The 21407-nt window shown below is 42.0% G+C and overlaps 1 protein-coding gene across 6 annotated transcripts in view; it reads left to right on the top strand.

Annotated features, from left to right (window-relative positions):
- cnnm3 (cyclin and CBS domain divalent metal cation transport mediator 3) overlaps nt 1–21407 on the top strand; it is a 42110-nt gene that overhangs the window by 2605 nt on the left and 18098 nt on the right. For all 6 annotated transcript variants that reach the window (XR_013329520.1, XM_077738105.1, XM_077738103.1 and 3 more), the window contains exons 2-6: nt 6982–7316; nt 7376–7552; nt 12742–12899; nt 12968–13111; nt 15360–15518. Coding sequence is in view for 5 of the 6 variants with exons in the window: in XM_077738105.1 (XP_077594231.1) it covers nt 6982–7316; nt 7376–7552; nt 12742–12899; nt 12968–13111; nt 15360–15518 (973 nt within the window). In the remaining variant the exon portion in view is untranslated. The remainder of the gene's footprint in view (nt 1–6981; nt 7317–7375; nt 7553–12741; nt 12900–12967; nt 13112–15359; nt 15519–21407) is intronic.

Here is a 21407-nt window from a genome sequence, read left to right as displayed (position 1 = left end):
TTACAATAATAAGTCTTGATTAGGTCTTAGGTGCAGAACTTGAGTTGAGTATGGTGACAGCTCCTCGGAAGAAACTATCCTAGAGTCTGCTTGTCTTTGCAGTTATATTTCTGTCGCACCTTCTAGAGGGCAGCAGGTTGAAGTGGTGGAAGCCCGGGTGCGTACGTAATGCGTCTTTTATAATGCTCTCTGCCCTTATAAGGCACCAAGATTCGTAGATAATAATATTAATAATAATCGGACATCGGCTCTGTCGTCCTCATCAACAACAAAAGCCTACTTGTCATCACACCCAGAAACTGCGCATGAGGAAATTGGTAGTGCTTCTCCACAAGGTGCGTTTACTCGGTAAAATACCTAGTTAAGTGATGGTTACGGACTCGTAATTTGACACCTCGCAGGGCAGAGAGCAGCCGACGATCCTCTGGGAAGTGTTTATCACTTTCTGCATGGCCTTTTTGTCTGCTGCCGTGCTTCCAGCATACTGCACTGTGGTGCAGTATGCCAGGATGCTCTCTACAGTGGTTTTATAGAAGGGTATCAGAAGCTTGGTGTCCAAGTTGTTCCACCTAAGTACCCTGAGGAAATTGAGTCTTTTCTGAGCCTTCTTCACCACTGCTGTGATGCTGGAATGGGTGGGTTGGGGGCAGTTGATGGATGATCTTTAGGGCTGAGTTGATCACCCTCTGCTGGTCCAATTGCTCCTTCCTGAGCACTCTCAGGAATGTAGCCTCTGCTGCACCTTCTTGATGAATGCTTTGGTGTTTGCCGCCCAAGTGAGATCATCAGAGATGTGGACTACTAGGAATTTCAAAGTCTACTTGCTCCACACATTCGCCGTTAATATACAGGGGCGATGGAGCAGTCTTGTTCCGTCGGAAGTCCAGGATGAGCTCTCTAGTTTTGGAGACGTTCAGCGCCAAGTTGTTGAGAGCACACCACTCACTGAGTCTAAGGACCTCATCTCTGTAGGCCCCGTTTTCCCCCGTTAGGCAATGCAGAATAGTAGTGTACGCGTGGAAAAACTTGATCGCCAATACGAGAGGAGAATACTACTTCCTGTTAGGAAATGGTTATGCGTTATGCTATTGTGAGAACATCTGTGGGCATCATTTTTGGAATTTTTTGAAGGAAGACAAAAGCAAACAACCCTGGATAGGTTCCTTTTAAAAACTGCAGCTGAAAGTCAGGGTGGAGGCGGGGCAAATAGAGCCAACACGGGAGAAGAAAGTTATGAAAATTTAAAACAATATTAGATTTAAGTTTAGTGTACGCTTCGATTAAACTTATTTTTGTGTGTGTCTGTTTCATAACCCAAGTTCATTTAAATTTGTTTGTTATTTTACGAGCCCGTTGCCACGCAAAAAGTGTCTCTCTCCCCTCCGCGGAATCCGTCTAATTTTAGTACTATTAAACATCATAACCAATAGTTATTTGATACTCTGTTAATAGATGGTGAATTAGAACAAATCAAAAAATCCATTCCAATATCCCAATTTTTTGGTGTTTTTTTTTCAGTGGGTTGGAACAAATTAATTTGTTTTTAGTTCATTTCAATGGGAAACGTTGATTGAGATACGAGTAAATCGGCTCAGTCTCGGAACGCATTAAGCTCATATCTCAAAGTACCACCTTCAGCTTCAGTATACATTGCATTTTTACAATATTAAATATAACAAAATTCATAAAAATTGAAAAATTGATGCTGAAACTCACAAGCAGAAGCCAGCCAGGGATATAAAAATGATGGTCATGGCTCTGCGGTGAATTGGCTGGTACTCAGCGCTGAAGAACTCATATTTCACCGCAGAAGAAGAATTGTATAAAAAGACAGAAGGGCGACATCTTGCCTTCTCTTGTTTTTTTGCGACTGAATTTCCTATCGCTAGATGACCTGTGGAGAAAGACTACAGCATGCATCTTCCAGCTTTGTTTGGAGTCACCGTTGAAAATGTCTCCTAAGCATCCTGGCATCCAGTGAGCCCAGGACAAAATGAGACATGATGACGGTGACCTAAAAAAAGTGAAGTTGCTATGCTAATAAAGCTAGCACGCCATTGCAGCATAAATTAATCTACTGTGCATTTTATAAAGAAAGACGAAGCTGGCATTCGAAAGACGGCTACAATATCCTTTTTCAAGGACACTGAGCGAGTAGTAACCGCTATGAATAGAAACAATTAGAACCAGCATTATGAGGGATTTACGATGTAGAAATGGCCATTAAACTGGCATGACCAGACATCTGCAAGTTATCTTCAATATGGAGATTGATGATAATATGTTCAGAGCCATTAAATTAGGCAATCATCGTGGCAGTTTCATGTCTTGTACAAAAGCAATTTTGTACAAGAAAAGAAATGGTCGCAATGTTCCTTGTGCGCCGAAAACCTCAGAAATACGCCGCTCCTGCTGCACCTATGGCACTTGCTGAAGACTTTGCATGTCTTTGAAATGTGGGAAGAATGTTTGGTTAGTTTTTTTGTTACATTTGGTGTTAATTAACTTCCTTTCATTGCTTTTCCCCTGGTTGTGCTGCTTCTAGATGTGTTTTCATATCTAAGCAACTAACTAACCACATTTCAGCTATTTGTTGTTGCCAGGGTCAGAAATCTGCCTTGAGGCCTTCACAGTCAGTTCTGCATGCTCTGCTGCATTAAACAAGCGTCTATAAGACTGTTGCTTTTACCAATCAGATTTCGAGTTGGCAACACCACAATGCCTTCTCGCAGGCGTGGGTATACGTCATTGCCTTCTCGCAGGCGTAGAGATATGTCATGCCACCAACTATGATTGGCTAGTGATAGAGCAGGTGGACCAAAGCCAAAGTGAGCCAGCCAGAGATCGCAAACTCCACCCACAATGGCCGATGGAGTAAAACAAATGGATTTGGTTGCAGATTTACTCAGTCTTTTTCCAGATGGACTTTTCCAGAAAAAAATTGACATTATGAAAGGGCGGTCAACTCTGAAGCTAGCAAGCCTGTTACAGCCGGGAAAAGGTTGTGTCCGCCACTTTCAGTTCGCTACCTACAAGAGAGTTACCAAACTGTATTTGGAGCATGCTGCACAAGCAAATATATTGTTGTGTTGATTTTAAGCCATTTTCAAGACAGACTATGCCAGAAATACGACAGAATAGGCTCGACTTTCAGCATCAGCTTCGATGGAGATATAAAAGAAGGAAAAAAGAAAGGATGATGGATATTTTGTACAGTTTAAAATGATTTTTGGTGAGTAAAATGACTATATTCCTAAATAATATTTCAAATGTGGGGCAAGTTCTGTTATCTGAAAAGCACCAGTGTTTGTATTTAAGATCCAGTGTGTTAATCACTCAATGTTGCTAGGAAGTGGATTTTACCCCATTTTAGTGCAATTTTTGCTGTTTCGCCATTGATGTCCATCACTGTCTTTTCCCAGGGAAATCACCCCCCTGACCAGGTTGTAATGTCTCAAAAGCTCCAGTATTTGTATTTAATCAATAAATGCTGCTAGGAAGTGGATTTTACCTGTTGAAGGCACTACAGGAAAATGCACGGACTGCCACTGATGTATACACATACATATATACACATACATATACAGTAATCCCTCAGTTATCGCGGTTAATGGGGACCGGGACCACCCACGATAAGTGAATTTCCGCGAAGTAGGGGTGCCCCTTCAAAAATCCCTAATTTTATTTTTATTTTATTTATTTATTTATTTATTTATTTTTTACCCCCCCCCCCCCCCTGTATACAATAACCAATATAGAATACGGGTAGAGAGAGAGTGAAATTCATGTTATAAGAAAAAAAATGTAAAATATGTTGTCTGTTTACAATAACAATTGAGGGTCTAGATCAGCTCGGTGCGAAAGCCCTGGTGAATTTCAATGTAATATTATTTTTTTTTTCCCCCAAAAAAACGTGAAGCTCTGAATCCGCGGTGGTTGAACCGCAAAGTAGCGAGGGCCCACTGTATACACATACATATATACATATACATATATACACATAGATATATACACGTACATATATACACATACCCATATACGCATACCTATATACGCATACCTATATACGCATACCTATATACACATACATATATACACACATACACGTGTGCACATGTGCATATATATGTATGTGCAGATGTAGATATATTTATAATATATGGGTCAATATTGAGCAGCTCTCGCAACTTCAGCATGTAACCCCCGATTCTATTTTCCCCATGGAAAAAGTAGTGTGCAGTGACTGCTGGGATATACAGTTTTTTTCATCAACCAATTGACAGCGGCCGTCATTTACTAGGGTGGATTTGCAAAAGAACTCCTGGCGCTAGATGTTGGCGTGAACAGAGCATTCAGAGCTAGACTGGGAACTATACATATATAAATATATTACATATATAGATAAATATTGAGCCGCAACAGCTCTCGCAACTACGGCAAGCAACCCCCGACTCTATTTCTGGCGTGCGGTGAATGCTGAGCTATGTAAAACGACGTTTCATTTCGGTTGAGTTCGATCTAGCACATTAATTCTATGTTTGCCATCATTCCAAGTGGAAGTCTCAACTGTGCTTTCTGGAAGGCAGAAATTACCGACTCGATTAAGTACGACTTTGGTGAGACGTAGACGTACATGTTGGAGTCCGCATTTGCCCACCTGTTCAACATGAGTTATTATGCTATTGCTGTCACGAAAATACTAATACTTTACCCTCAGAGAAAAAAATAATGTTTTTTATTCATGTTGGGAGTGAATGGAGTTGTCAGAAAGCTGTTTTGTAATCTATTAATAAAGTGGCTGACCTATCTGACTTTTGTTGACATACCCTTTAGCGCAGCACCATCTAGTGCAGTGATTTTCAAACTTTTTTGGCCACCGCCCCCTTCACCGCCGGGCCAAAATGCCAACGCCCCCCTCTTTACCCCTTTCCAACGAACGAAGCTTAAATAAATAGAAGACAGGCGCCTCAGATATTATTCGCTAATTTCGTTTCTTTTAATAGACCAATGCGCAGTTCACCTCTAATCATAAAAATTGATAGCTGATGCATTAAGCCGGTCGTTGTGCGCATACGTCTGTGGTTAAGCGTTGCCGGCGCGCTATTGTGTGCTCCTCTGCGGCTGACTGGATGGTGGTGGTTTCCCCAGTCGCCTGCATCGACGATAAACTCGCGACAATTAGTGATATGCGGTATATGCGCGCTGCTCGTGAGCGCTCGAGCAGACAACGTTTCTTGTTTCAATAAAGCTTGTTTTTTGTCGACTTTTTATTACAGACAATCAATTTTTCCGGTCTTTCTACAAACACCAACGTCACATTTTACTGTAATTGCTCCATCGCCCCCTTCACTATTTCAACGCCCCCCATTCGCCTGTTTATTCGTCAGCGCCCCCCTGAAAGTTCACACCGCCCCCCGGGGGGCGGTACCGCCCACTTTGAAAACCACTGATCTAGTGGATGCATAACGTAACCCGAGATCAGTGTAATGTGGAGTGGTGTGCCTTACAATGCGGTCGGTGCGCCCTATATATGGAAAAAAATGTTTCATTCATTGAGGGTGGCTTTAGTAGTGAAAATACGGTAATTGAATACTTTTGTAATACAGTGTTCCCTCGCTACTTCGCGCTTCAGCTATCGCGGACGCAGAGCTTCGCGGATTTTTATCAGGAAAAATAAAAATAAAGAATGTAAAGATATTAACTTAAAATTATAAATTACATCATCTTACAAGAGGTGGAAACAAAATATTCAATAAGAATTAGTAATTGCATCAAAGAAATGGTCAATAACATGGTGAGAGTTCAGGATTCGCATTGATGACGTCATGGCTGGCGCATCCTCACCGCCCAAAAAAACAATGTTCACAACTCCCAATAACGATGTTTCTTATGTGCAAAAAAACTGCAGAAGATCCTCCATACGGACTACTATGATGTTTTTGCTTGGTGGTGCTTTTGTGCACGTGTTACACGTTTCTTTAAGCATTTTTGAAGGGGCACCCCTACTTCGCGGAAATGCACTTATTCCGGGGGGTCTCGGTCCCCATTAACCGCGATAAGCGAGGGAACACTGTATTGTCATTATATAAGATAGAATTTGAGAGATAAAATTATAGCCCAGTAGAGAGTAGCGAGGTTCCAAAGTGAGAATCAATTTATCTGCAACAATATATTCAAAGTAAAATAACAAATAATGAAATGCATTTACTTTTGGGGGGATTCCTTAACGTGGATGTTTTTCAGATCTTGAGTCAATCATTTGCATATAAAAAAAATTTGTAACCTGAAGATTTCTCATCTAGGGGGATTTGTAAGTAGAGTTATGAGTGACTGTCAAACCTCTACTTACGTATGCCTTTAGGTACAAAATCTTAGATGACGACATTTTTACATGCAAATGAGTGACCTGAGATGCGAAAAAGATCCCTCAAAAAGTAAATGCATTTCCTTATCCGTTATTTTATTTTGAATTCCCCCTATTGAGCAATTTAAAAACGTACAAATGCAATGTGAAATATATTTTCACACACAGAGCACACGTAAAAGTCTAAAATGTACTACAAAATAGACGGCTTTTGGCAAGAACAGGCTTTTGCCGCCATTTGGCGGACAAACACAAATTATCTCTCCCAGTACAATGGTCGTATTTCAGTGGTGCAGGGCACATTTTCACATGCTTTATTTATTTTAACAGATTAATAAATAAGTTCCTTTATAATTTTCTCCCATTTTTTTCCTCACATCTTTCATACAGAATTGGGACACTTTGATCAATTTCAAGGGTTTAGTTGGTAGTTGATTGAGGACCTTGTAACAAATTAGAAAATAGACATTAAGCACACTTACTTAAGGAAATTTCAAGTTACGAAAAAAGTTCTGGAACCAATTAATTTCGTAAGTAGAGGTACGACTGTATGATCATATCAGTATATTGCAACAACCCAAGACTGAAGCTAGCACTGCGTCTGCTTTTTGCGACAGGCATGCTCGCTACTCTTCCTATGTGTGCTTGGCCACTCAGCTCTGGCGGTGCTGCTGTTCCGGGTTCTTGGCTCCGTCTCGTCCGCCGCCTTCGCTGCCGCCTCGACGCTTTTTGTGCTGGGCGAGCTGGTGCCGCACATTTTGAGCTCTGGCTATGGCTTTCGGTTGGCCCCGGGCCTGGCCTGGCTAGCTCAGGTCAGCATGGTCCTGACCTGCCCACTCTCTTGCCCACTGGGGCTGATCCTGGACCTGGCGCTGAGGCGGGACATCAGCACCTGTTGCATCAGAGAGCGTACCATGGAGATGATCCGCAGCAGCGTCAATGACCCCTACAGGTAACGTGTGTCACGCCACTAGCCCAGTTTGCTTTCAAGTCTGTTTTCACTTTTGCCAGTGAGTTTGTGAAGGAGGAATTCAGACGCGGGACGCTGCGCAGCAAGACGGTGGAGGACATCTTGACACCCCTAAAGGACTGTTTCATGCTGCCAAGCTCCACACTGCTCGATTTCTCCACCATGTCAGATATCATGCAGAGTGGCTACACACGAGTGCCCATCTACGAAGAAGAGAGGTGAGCACCCAAATGCCATGTTACCATATTGTGGTGCGATACTATCTAAAGTCGTTTAAATCGGGGACAATCGGGTTATTTTCATAGGTAAAAAAGATTCAGTTTTTTAATATATTGGTTTATATTATTAAGGTATGAACTCATTTGTTGTCATTGATAAAACGATTGCTGCTTGCCCTCCCAGTCAAGATGAATTGGACGTCTCATGCCGTCTATGGCGGCGACATTAACTCTAGCTATGGCAATTAACAAATTTGAATTACATGTGAGAAAATACAGTATTGGACATAGGTTCATCAATAATTACCCTTCTTTGTAATTATCAATAACTGCAGGCAGACATCTTATTCATTTATTGACATTTAACTAAATAGATTGGATCACAGATAAGAACCTTACGGGAAGATACATCTTCAAAAGTATCCTCTCGAACAGTATTTCGCGTACGGCTTTAATGCATTTGGATGAAAACAATCACGCCTTCATTTGACCTAACAATCATATAACAATTACATAAAGAAGCCCGAAGTGTCACGGGTGTTATGGAAGTGGCAGAAACAACATCTTTGTTATTGGCCAGTGACCCTGGCTCCGTTGCAAAAGAGAACAACCGATCTCGAAGCCCCAGATTGGGTGAGTAGCTGTATAAACAATCTTTGGATAAGAAGTCCACGTGAGAGAGGACTTGAAGATTGTTTATACGTACTTAAGGAATAATAAAAAGAATGATTTAACAAAGAAATGAATTACTACACATATATGTATAATAGTAATACAGAATAAACCCAACAATTTGTAATTTCTTTTTTTATTCTTGGTTGAGGTCAAGTTGCTTTGTAATTCCCTAAATCTTTTGCCCCAACTTGAAAAAGGCCCCGTTCTTCCGAACGCATGAACAACACAGTCTTCCTCCATATTTTACTGTTCATAGTAGTTTACGATGATAGGAAGGTGATTAGGTTGAAAATCTTAAAAGGGAAAAGAAAGAAACACGCAGTGGTGGGCCCTCGAGGCCTTTAAGGCCTTCTCTGCTGGCCTAAGAAATATCCAAATCATATATTATATTTTGTCGATCAATACTTGAAGCATTTAACCAATCACATTTCAGTCATTATTTGTTGCCAGGATCAGAAATCTGCCTCAAGGCCTTCACAATCCGTTCTGCAGGCTCTGCTGCATTAAGCAAGCGTTGTGTTGCTTTAACCAATCAGAATTCGAGTTAACAACACCGCAATGCTTTCTCGCAGGCATAGGTATATGTCATTGCCTTCTCGCTGGCGTAAGGATACGTCATAGCTTTCACCAACTATGACTGGCTTGTCATCGAGTAGGTGGGCCAAAGCCAGATTGAGCCAGCCAGAGCTAGCAAATTCCACCGACAATGGCCAACGCAGGAAAACAAGTGGATTTGGTTTCGGATTTGCTGGCAAAGCCATTTTCCAGATGGACTCTTCCAGAAAAAAAGGAAATCATTATGAAAGGGCGGTCAACTCCTAGGCTACAATAACAATAATATGTCTGTTAACACAGATGCCTCACTAGCGGAGGAACTGAACTGTTTCTTTGCCCGCTTTGAGACTGACAAATCAGACCCTCTCTCACCACCACCCTGCACCCTGAAGTTCCGGGAACAGGAAGTGAGACTGGTAATGCGGTCTGTGAACACCAGGAAGGCTGCTGGCCCAGACGGAGTACCTTGGAAGGTGCTTAAAGCCTGTGCTGACCAGCTTGCTGGAGTTTTCACAAAAAAATTCAATTGTTCCGTGCAACAATCCATCATTCCATCCTGCGTGAAATCTGCCACCATTATCCCCGTCCCCAAAAAGCCAACCATTGACAGCATGAATGAATATAGGCCTGTTGCACTTAGGCCTGTTGCACTCACGCCTGTGATCATGAAGTGCTTTGAAAAGTTGGTAGCCCGCCATATCAGGAATACAATCCCTCCCTCAGTTGACCCTCACCTGTTTGCTTATAGAGCAAACAGGTCCACTGAGGATGCTATCGCCATTGCTCTACACACAGCATTGAGCCACCTGGAACACCGTGGGAATTACGTAAGGATGCTTTTCATTGACCATAGCTCAACCTTTACCACCATGAAACCGGACATTCTGACTGACAAACTCTCACCTTGGACTATCCTCTCCCATCTGCTGCTGGATAAAGAACTTCTTGACCAACCAACCACAAACTGTTAGACTTGGTCCCCACCTTTCTTCCTCCATTACACTGAGCACTGGCTCCCCTCAAGGCTGTGTACTGAGTCTTCTTTTGTACTCCCTGTACACATACGACTGGACACCAACCCACCAGTCTAACACCATCATTAAATTTGCCACCACTGTGGTCGGACTCATCTCAGGAGGGGATGAGTAGGCTTACAGAGATGAGGTCAATAAACTGTCTTCGTGGTGCTCGGTGAACAATCACACACTGAACACCACGGAAACTAAAATATAATCCTGGACTTTCGCTAACAGCACAGATCTGGCCCCACTCCTCATAAATGGAGTATGTGTAGACAGGGTCCATTCCTTTAAATTCCTGGTTGGTCCACCTCACGGATACGCTCTTATGGTCTACAAACGTCACGGCAGTGGTGAAGAAGGCTCAGAAACGACATTTTCATTTCCTCAGGCTACTTAAAAGAAACATCTTGGATACCAAGATTCTGATAACCTTCCATAGAAGCACTGTAGAGAGCTTCCTGGCATACTGCATCACAGTGTGGTATGCTGGAAGCACAGCGGCACACAAAAATGTATATACATGCTTATATATACGTATGTATATACGTGCTTATATATTTATGTGTATGTATAGACCAGACATGGGCAAACTACGGCCCGCGGGCCAAATACGGCCCGTTAGGCTTTTTAATCCGGCCCGCTGACGTTGTCCTAATAGTTTTTTTTCCCCCAAGATGGCGCCATTACGTGGAAGCCAGTGGGAGTAGCTCTGTCCATTCTTATTTGTTTTTCGTGTTTTACGGCCCCTCCCCTTTTTTAAAATTACATTTGAATATTTCTCAATACATTCCTTTTTACTTTACTTTGTACTTTATACTTTAATGATGAGTGATGAGTATGTTAATACTTTAGTCCTTTTTTTCTGTTTGTTTCATATGTACTGTTAACGGATGCACTTTTTTATATGTTATCGTATCTTGTGCTGGCCCATTTGTCAAATTTTTAAAATCAATGTGGCCCCCGGGCCGAAAAGTTTGCCCACCCCTGGTATAGACGCTCACCTACTCACGAACATTCAACTTACGATCAAACGGTACATACAAACATGTCTGCAAATTCCGTTTGTCGAAAAATGTTCGTAAGACTGATTTCGTATTGCGCGCCTTTTTCCGAGTAGTGCTTCTTTCCGCCGCTAATACCGACACCTGGCGCTGTGAGAACTCAGCTCACCCAGCATCTACCTTCCTCTGCAGTGCGGAAGTGCCGTACAGTGCTACCGCATCATTTATGATGTAAAAAAGAAGAAAACTTCAATCGTCATTAGATAGCTTCTTTCGGCCAGTTTCTAGTAAATCTCTCCATCTCTCTTATGTATGTATACAGTACTGTATGTATTTATTGTGTTTTGTTAGTACAAACCAATGCTGGTTACTTATACAAGCCTTAAACATACAAATGCACTTATATAAACCTTCAATATACTTATATAGGCCTTAAACAAATTACACACTGAACACCACGAAAACTAAAATATAATCCTGTACTTTCGCAAACACAGCACAGATCTGGCCCCACTCTTCATAAATGGAGTATGTGTAAACAGGGTCCAGTCCTTTTAAATTCCTGGTTGGTCCACGGCACGGATACGGTCTTATGGTCTACAAACATCACGGCAGTGGTGAAGAATGCTCAGAAACGACTCCATTTCCTCAGGGTACTTAGGAGAAACAACTTGGATACCTAGCTTCTGATAACCTTCTATAAAACCACTGAAGAGAGCATCTTGGCATACTGCATCGCAGTGTGGTATGCTGGAAGCATGACGGCAGACAAAAACGCCATGCAGAAAGTCATAATCACTGCCCAGAGGATTGTCAGCTGCTCTCTGCCCTCACTGGAAGACATTTCCAGCCCTCGTTACCTCAGCAGACTCAGTAACATCATAGGGGACCCATACCACCCTGGTCACAATTTGTTCCAGCTGCTGCCCTCTGGCAGACATTATAGGTCCCACAAAGCATTGACAAATAGGCTTAAGGACAGTTTTTTCCCCACATCCATCAGAACTCTAAATTTGCGGTCGACAGCACATATTCCCTTCTGAGGTAATATGAATAGATGTTTGGGTGGTAATCTGCCTCCTACTGGCTGACTGAAGGTAAGTGAAAGACAGTGAGAGGTAAGTGACCCGCTCGAGGGTGGGTGACGCGAAGAATCGAATGCCAAATTACCAGTCCGTTACCATCACTTATTTAGGTCTTTTGCCGAGTAAACAAAGCTTATGGAGAATCACTACCAATTCCGTCATGCGCAGTTTCTGGGTGTGATGACAAGTAGGCTTTTGTTGTTGATGATGACGATAGGGCCTAAGTCCGATTATTATTAGTACTGTCATAGTTTTGGGGGAAATTAAACTTCTTCACTCAACCGTTTCATAAAGCCTTCAATTACCCGTCCAGAAAGCTTGTATTTTCGGATAAGAGGAACGGTGTCAGCGCACTGTGCGGAAAATGGAAACCATGAATCTCATCAAAAAGCTCTATTTTCAGGTGAAAGTGACAGCCCGCTGCCCGCCAGTTTACTTTTTCGCTGCAGTTTAGTGACAGTCACCTGTCTTCCTCCATTTTTCTTAATGGCAAGCGGAAGGCATGAAAGTGTTCTCCGCTTGTGATTTTCAGTCTGAATTTTGACATTTTTTTGAACATTTTTTCATACTTAATATAAAAAAAACACGATGTGCTGAAGCTGCTAATTTTAAAGCCGCCAAGTAGTGACAGATGACATTTCCACCAATTGGCCTCAAGATGCCCCTTAAATTGACACTTGCTAACTAAAAAAACCAACACATTATTTACCAAGCCAAAGAAATTCATTCCAAAACCAATTATTATTTGACTGTTAATTATATAATAATATAACATACAGCAGTCTTAAAACGCCAGCTTAATCAACAATTCCTCTGATTTTATTGGATCATCACCAAACTGAACAATGCAGGTCCAACATCGTGGAGATCCTGTACGTAAAGGACCTGGCGCTGGTGGATCCTGATGACTGTACACCAATGACTACTATCACCAAGTTCTACAACCACCCGCTGCACTTTGTTTTCAATGACACCAAGCTGGATGCCATGCTGGAGGAGTTCAAGAAAGGTGAGGTGCGATTGTTTCATCACACCCATTGACCCATATCCAGGTTAACATTTGCTCGTTGACTTCAGGCAACTCTCACATGGCCATTGTACAGAAGGTTAATAATGAGGGCGAGGGCGACCCCTTCTATGAAGTGCTGGGATTGGTCACACTGGAGGACGTCATTGAAGAGATCATCAAATCAGAGATCCTAGATGAGTCGGACGGCTACTGTAAGTTTTCTCCATTTTGACTGGAAGTCTTCATCTATTTGTTTTACGACTATTTTTTTTCATTGTGCAACATCATTCAAACACCTTGATGGCTGAATTATTTAAAAATAAATATGAAAAATTGGGATAATACTATTCATTCTTTCTTTTTTTCATTTTCATTATTCTCACAAGGATTGCAGGGATGCTGGAGCCTATCCCAGCCAAATATATGGAGCCAGTATTGGTTGCAAGATAATTGCAGGGCAGAAAATCATTCATGCTCACAATTATATATTGGGACAATATAGAGTGTTCAACCAATGGCTTACATGATTTTGGGAACTGCGTCCTGGTGGAAATTGATTAGTGCGTCGGGTTGACTGTTTTGAGATCTAGGGTTTGATCCCAGGTCCGCGATTTCCTGTGTCCTCCCTAGGCTTGCGTGGGTTTTCTCCATGTCCTCCAGTTTCCTCCTGCATCCCCAAAACATGGTAGGCTGGTTGGAGTCTCAAAAACGGTTATCTGTCTCCTATTTCTCTGTGATAGGTTGGCCACCAATTCAGGGTGTCCCTAACCTGGTGCCCATTATTAGCAGGGATAGGCTCCAGTACCCCCTCAAACTTTTTGATAGTAAGCGGGAAAATGAAGAAATTAATTTCTCATCTCATCTCATTTTCTGAACAGCTTTATCCTCATTTGGGTCACACGGGCCCAGGGAGTCGGGCAACCATGCACACTGACCAATACTTATGAGCAATATATTGTATAATAATGTATGTCTTTTTTCCCAAGATGGCGCCGTCTTATTTGTGTTTTTACAGCCTTTCTAACTTTTTTTAAATTACATTTTAATATTTCTTAATACATTCCTTTTCTCTTTACTTTCTACTTCACCGTATTTACAACTTTCTTTGTACTGTTAGCCTGGCATCTTTCTGCTACATCTTTTTTTGTAACCATTCTGCAATGCCTACGCTGTCATACACATGGATTAGCTGTAAATAATACGCAACAGAAGGGGCAACACCAATGCCGCTGGAATTCCGGAGCTGGACAATAGTGCCGGGAGAAGAAGCGACGCCTCAGACCAACCATTCCATCTATTATTATGGGGAAAGTGAGATTCTGTGTGGATAAGCTTGAAAGAGTGACTGCATATTTTCAACTTTAGTCACAGTCTGCAGAAGTTCCCCATCTTCTGGAAGACTTCCCGTGTGTGGTTCCAGTTTTATCCAACTCTACAACGTCTTTTTTTGTCTGTAACCGAATTTACTACTGCAACTAAGATGGCGCTGCTGAAGTGGCAGCTGGTAGTGGTAGCTCAATCTGCTCTTGCTCATTTTGTGGTTTTGCTGCTTTCCTGTCTTTTTTATTGCATTTTGGTATTTCATAATGATTTCCCATTTGCTTTGCTTTGTGCTTTTTGCTTTGTTGTTCTGCGGCGTTTGCGACTCGGCCCCACCCGTCGCGTGACTTTTCTTTGTGTTAGTCCGAGACGCCTACGGAGCCGTTCAGCCGTTACCTCCGCTGTCATGCACTCAAGATCAACAGTGGACAATAGTGCCGGGAGAAAAGGCAATGCTGCAGACCGACCATTCCATCATTTTTATGAGAGTGTGAGATCTCTTGCCGGTCAGATGGAGGACCGGCCTCTCTGCTTCTGCTGATTCGTCGATAGTCCTATCAACAGAAGCGTAGGAGGATCTTGGCAAGGAAGATGATCTTTAAAACCTCCAGAATACCGAGGGACTGTGTGGTAACCTCAGTCTCAGTCTGCAAAAGATCCCCACTTTGTGGAATTCCTGTGTGTGGCTCCAGTTTTTTTTACCTAGGTCTACAATGTCTTGTGTGTCTTGTATCTGTATTGCTACTGCAACCAAGAAATTTCCAGAATACTGGATGAAATAGACCTAACCTAACATTGAGTATCCAATCATCCTACCATGCATGTTTTTGGAATGTTGGAGAAAACTGGAGTACCCGGAGTAAATTCACGGAGACATGGGAGAACATGCAAACTCCACACAGGTGGACTGACCTCGATTTAAAACCAGGACCCCAGACCTGTTCTGTGAGTCCGACGCGCTAGCCACTCGTCCCACCAGGCTACCCTGAATGAATGTTTTCATTAAAAAATTGCACTATTAAGAAAAAAAATCCCCTATTGTATATATATTTTGGTAGATATTTTTCTTTTTTTGTCGAAAAATATGTTTTCAATTTTAGTCTTGTATTTTATCATCGACACAACGTTTGTGCTTCTCAGTGGACAGGAAGGTGAAGCATCCACTGCCCCCACTGGAAATACCCCTAGAACCCCGTGTAACCCCCGAGGAGTTCTCGCTTTTCAAGACAGCTGAAGGGGAGCCCAAGATCCAAACTTCACCCCAGCTTCTGCTCGCCACTCACCGCTTCCTCTCCAGAGGTGCGTACCAAGAGAGCCTGGCAACAGCCAACCCTGTCAGATTCAATTGACTTCGACAAATATCACAGTCAGTGAGTTTATATAATTGACTGTCAAATTAATTGAGTATAATCACATTCACAAGTAGTATATCAACTTTTAAAAATGTACTACCATATCAGTGAAATAGTGATCTGTATTTACTCATTGAATGCAATTGACGGACTAGAAGTCCAAGCCATATGAGCTAAAATGATTACCAGGGCATGCTCTTTCCTTCCTTTTCCGGACCGATTATCCTCACATTTATTGCGGATAGGTGCTGGAACCTATCCCACCCAACTATGGGTAGTAGGCGGGTCACAGCCACCGTGAATTGGTTGCGAGTCAATTAGCAGTGAATGCTCTTTCCTTTTTTTTTCGGACCGATTGTCCTCACAATTACTGTGCAGGTGCTGGAACTTATCCCACCCAACTATGGGCAGTAGGCGGGTGACAGACCCTGAATTGGTTGTGAGTCAATCACAGGGCACAAAGAGACAACCATTCAAGCTCACCAGCCTACCATGCATCTTTTGGGTTTTGGGAGGAAACTGGAGCACCCAAAGAAAACGCACACAAGACAGGGGGGTAAAACATGGAACACGCTCAAAAGAACGCGCAGGAACACGCACATGCCCGCATACGCACGGACACACACACACACGCACACTCACTAGGACAGGCACACACACAAACTCACACACGGACTTGAGCACATGGACTTGAACTCGGATATAGGAACACACACGCACACCCACTAGGACATGCACACACACAAACACACGCACACCCACTAGGACATGCACACACACACACACAAACAGACGCACACCCACTAGGACATGCACACACACAAACACACGCACACCCACTAGGACATGCACACAAACACATGCACACCCACTAGGACATGCACACACAAACACACACACATGGACACGGACACGAACACACAGACTTGAAATCGGATATACGAATACACGGACACGAACACACACGAAGGATTACTGTACTGGACTGACTAAGCGTTAGATCGAAACATGTCCAGTAACAAAACAATCTAAAAACACCTTTGTCTGTTATATTTTATTAATAATAATAATTAATGAAAACATGGGCTTTGTTCTTGTTTTGTAAAGCATGAACATTGTCAAAGTTTTTGGTTCAGGCTGAATTTACCGTGAAGTCAGCCAGCATCATCCCCAATCATGAAGAGCGTTTGGCGATCCGTGTTAACCCAAGAACATTCAGTGCATCCTCTTCCATAAAACTTGGAGCAGCCTATTCTGCCCATCCAACGCTGCCGCCATGCGCCCCAGGATCGCCATAGCTCCACTTTGCTGCCATGTCAGTCTGCAATGGGGAAGCCATCCTTGGCTCACTGTGGCTTCGATGTCGTGGACATTTACAGGCATTTTCAGTGGCAATGTAAAGTATAAACAAGCCTGGAATTGACTCAAATTATTCTTTCTCTACGAAGTATAGCCTACGCGATGGGAAACGGAACCCGTCGGAAACAAGAAAGCGCTTGGTGGCGTGTGTCAGGTTCATTAATAATTACCTTCGTCCGTAATTATCAATAACTGCAGGAAGACATCTTATTCAATTATTGACATTTAATTAAATAGAAATGGATACAACAATGGGTAAAAGCCTCCGAAGGGGAGAGTCAGCAAGTGTCACCTTACAACTTCCGAACGTCTCCTCGAATAGACGTTTTCGTCCCATTCTTATGGTCACAAGTTACAGAGTTGTTGATCATTCCATCACGTATGAGTAAAAACAACATCTGGGACTACAATAACAATCAAAGTATTTTACTAATAACAAAAACAGGGACTAGACCTAACAACATTTAGATTAGAGTAATTATACAACCTCCTTGACCTAAGAATCATATAATATAATCATAATCATATAATCGTTACATACAGAAAAACCCGAAGTGTACGGTTACATAACGATAACAATATTCTTGTTATTGTCCGAATAGCCCTGTCCTCGTCACCAAGGGCCCACCAAATCTCAAGGACCCAGATTGGGTGGATTGTTTGTATAACCATCCTGGAACAGGCTGTCTAGGTTAAAGATGACTTGGTGTGACCTCAAGACTTTTGAAAAACAGAAAGAGAATGATTTAACAAAGTAATGAATTAATACAAAGAAAAGAAAGAGATTGATTTAATAAAGAAATGAATTAATATAACTATTATAATAATAAAACAGAATAAACCCAACATTCCCCCGTTTTTATAATATGTATGTTATTAGTCATTTCTTAGTAATCACTAAATGGAAATGTCGGGTGACTGCGATTTTATCCGCCTACTCCTTACTCCCATGGCTGGTCTGAAAGAGAAAAAACATAATTATATTCGTCCAATTGGTCCTCGGATTTACCGTACTCCTGGACCTCACTGCTTTCCCCAAACCGTCCCATAAGATACAACTCATGTACTTTAGAATTTGTAGGGGCCATTGCAGTAGTTATAAGTCGGCTTAGCAAGTAGCGCAAACAGGGGATACTACATCACCCACACAATGTTAGGATAGCGGTAATTGTGCCTATAGTCACCACGAAGGATGTAGCCAAATCTTTAGATTTTCCAAAGGTCTTATCCCACCAATCTGACAATGCGGACGTATCTACTCCAGAGTGCTCTTGCATATTGCGGTTCAGTGTTTGCAGGCCAGTAATGGCCCTGGTGAGAGATCCACTGGGTGACGCGTTGTTCGGTATGAAGGTGCAACATTGTTTTCCAAACATTGCACACACGCCCCCTGTTTCAAGGATCATATCCACCGCTATGCGATTCTGGAACGCCATCAGACTGGTAGCTGCCAGTTGTTCCTTCATGGCCACAAATCCCTGTTCAGTATAATTTCCAAGTTTTGAACATTGTAATGTAAGTAATTTATTCTATCCACATTTTTGTTTGGGGTGATTAGAAGGAAGATAGACTCCCAACCTGCTGCGATCTGATTAGCCAGCTTATACTCATCTGGTACGCCCCGGGGATGCCAATCGCATCAATGTATGTTGGATCTCCTTCCCTCCATGCCTCTCGACGATGTCGGGAGGGTCGACCCTTCACCTCCGAATTATGAGCCGCCAATTGTATCTCCTCCACTGTGGATGGAAAAACAGACATCGGTAAGAGCAGTGAGACCAAAGTACCTAGTCCTGCCGCGTGTCGGCAGGAGTCGTATAATTTATCTACCACCCCGCCACCATAGGCCAGAACGTGGTATCAGGGGTGTAGTTTGTTTTAGAACGCCGGTACACCACGTCTCATTTATCGCCCCCAGCTTCAGACCATGCCCTGTAAGGTTTAAGCAGGTAAAATGATTAAACAGTGGAAAAATTGACTTCCTATTTACCGCGTAACAGGATAAACACTGCTTCAATATTTTTTCTTGCCAAGTAGGACACGTTTTTTCATTTGTAAAAACTTTTCCCCAAAAGAATGGTGATTGAGGGAGTTGTTAGACCCCATCGTTTTTTTTTTTTTTCCTTGTCTGGTAGGTTATCCTAATCTTTTGTAAGATGGTTTAGTCTCAATTGAAACCATATGGAGACGTCAAACCCAATATAAAAGAGTTCCCTATAGTTTTATGGTATTGCTTGCTGAGCAATAATCTTTTCAATTAATATTGGTGTTTCCCGTATCTTATTAAGTCAGAAAGTTTATCTTACCCGTCCCCTCAATGTTTCAATTGAGACCACCCTTTTACCAAAGTAGCTCCACATAGTGCTTGCCTTCTTTACACTCCATTAACAGCGCCCAATTATCCCCCGTTTGGGAAATCCCTGTTTCAGAAATAAATTTCACAGGTTAATATGTCAGTCCAAGCTTTCCAATCTTGACCAATTTCTGCAACAAGGCTTTTCCCAATCTTCAATTTTTTTTGCTGTTAATGTACCACACATATTTCCCACCATAGATTGCCCCTTTGTATGGCAACCGGGACGTCGCCGAGTCCAAATATATATTTTCATTTTGGAAATTTGATTTAGTAGGTAATGTTAATTAAATGTAAATGTGTATGTTTCTCGGTTTACCCTCCCGTAAGAAGGTGTATCCTCAATTGAAACGCCTCCGCCTTTTTCTCCAACTGGAGAAAACAACCCTACTGTGGAAAGGAATAGAATCACAATCATCATTAATCTCATTGCCCCAAAAGCAATAATTGTTTTCAACATGACTTTTTGTCTTTGTTTAGGGAGTTTTCCTCTTGAAACGTTTCAATTTAGACAACCTTCTTACTGTGGGAAAGGTGCATCCGTGTCCCCTTTCAGTAACAAGGACCCTCCCACTTTGCGTTGCTCCGATGTTTCTTCTTTTATGCTGCTTATCAGCATCCAGTCTTCAAGAATCACCGTCGCTTCGTCCGTTTCCTGTTGACAAGCAAAATCTCCCTCTGATAGTCTAAATTTGGTGTGTGCGTTTTTTTTTTTTTTTTTCCTGATAGATTCGCCTCATCATCCAATTGTCATTGTGTGGTGAATAATAACAATTTGTAAGGTCTACCAAACAGGACTTCATATAAGGTCCGCCAATTGTGGATGGTAGACAACTATTATATTAACAAAATGGGAGCCATTATCACTATAAATAGTTTCTGGAATTCCATATCGTGGAATGATATCCATATGATCTAATAAAAATAAAATAAAATCTATATGTATTTTTTGAAATGGATATGTGGGTATGCATATAGATTTAAACCCTAAGCCTTGTAGTGCCGTTGTAGCAAGGCCACCTCCCCCTTGTCGAGACATAGGTCTTCCCTTGACTCAAGCCCAAATTATTTTCTTTATTGATAGATTATGTCTCGGTGGTCTGCCAATCAAAAAACACAAAAAGACAAACTATCATTCACGCTCACACTCATAAACAGAAGAATTTAGTGTGTTCAACCAGTCTAGCATCCATAATTTCATTTTGTGGGAGTAAACTGGAGTACCCATTCATTAGTAGATCCTTTAATATACACACCCCCACTCTAGCATTTTAACCGTTTGTAAAAAATTACCTTCAAGTTTCACACAAAGTTATATCCTTTTTAATGCTATCAGTTTAGCTGTTTGTTGCCCGAATTGAGGTGGGAATAGTTTCACATCTAAAGTTTTTATTTTTTACAGCCGCCATGACCTAATGGCCCCCTATCATGTTTTTGGAAAATCCCAATTCCCTCTAATAGCATGCCAATCACCTTTTAATGCGGCCATCCAATTTTGTTTCTACTTGTTTCAGGTGATAAGATAATCTCCCCCATTTGTAAAACAAATTCATCCACGCCTAATTTATACAACATGACGCCTATGGCCTTTATTACGTCGCCTTGACTCCAAATTCTATGAACCAAGATAACACGCCGAATTTGTAAGCGAATTTCCCCCATCCCGTTTTGTTCATAGACAACCCATCTACCTAAAGCGTCACTTGTTTCAAAACATGAAAGGCCCCACTAGAATTTGTGCATCCAGCGCCAAATAGAGCCTATTTACACATTTGTCTCAAACTTGTTTTAGATATGGGGTCCCCAATTTCCCAAAATTTCCCAGAATTAATGTACTACCACATCCTGTCAAAAACCCAAAACGACTAACATAACCTGTTTCTAAGCCAGATTCTGGAATTTGGAGAATTTCTCCTTTCCCTCCCTTATCTAAGCTTGTTATTGTCACTCGTTATCACTGTAACATTCAGGCGTATTAACCCCATCGTTGCTAAAGTTCTCACCAATTTGCATGCCCTTAAAGCCGTAAAAGCAACGTTATTTGGTTGTATCAATTGACCAATGCTTATCCAATCCGTAATATCCTTAAAGTCATCAATATGACCTGTGACAAAGCATATTTCC

Source organism: Stigmatopora nigra, chromosome 17 (genome assembly GCF_051989575.1).
Source record: "Stigmatopora nigra isolate UIUO_SnigA chromosome 17, RoL_Snig_1.1, whole genome shotgun sequence".
In the NCBI taxonomy this organism is placed as follows: Eukaryota; Metazoa; Chordata; class Actinopteri; order Syngnathiformes; family Syngnathidae; genus Stigmatopora; species Stigmatopora nigra.
The sequence above is the reverse complement of the archived record's forward strand: the minus strand, read 5'-3'. Positions and strand labels throughout refer to the sequence as shown.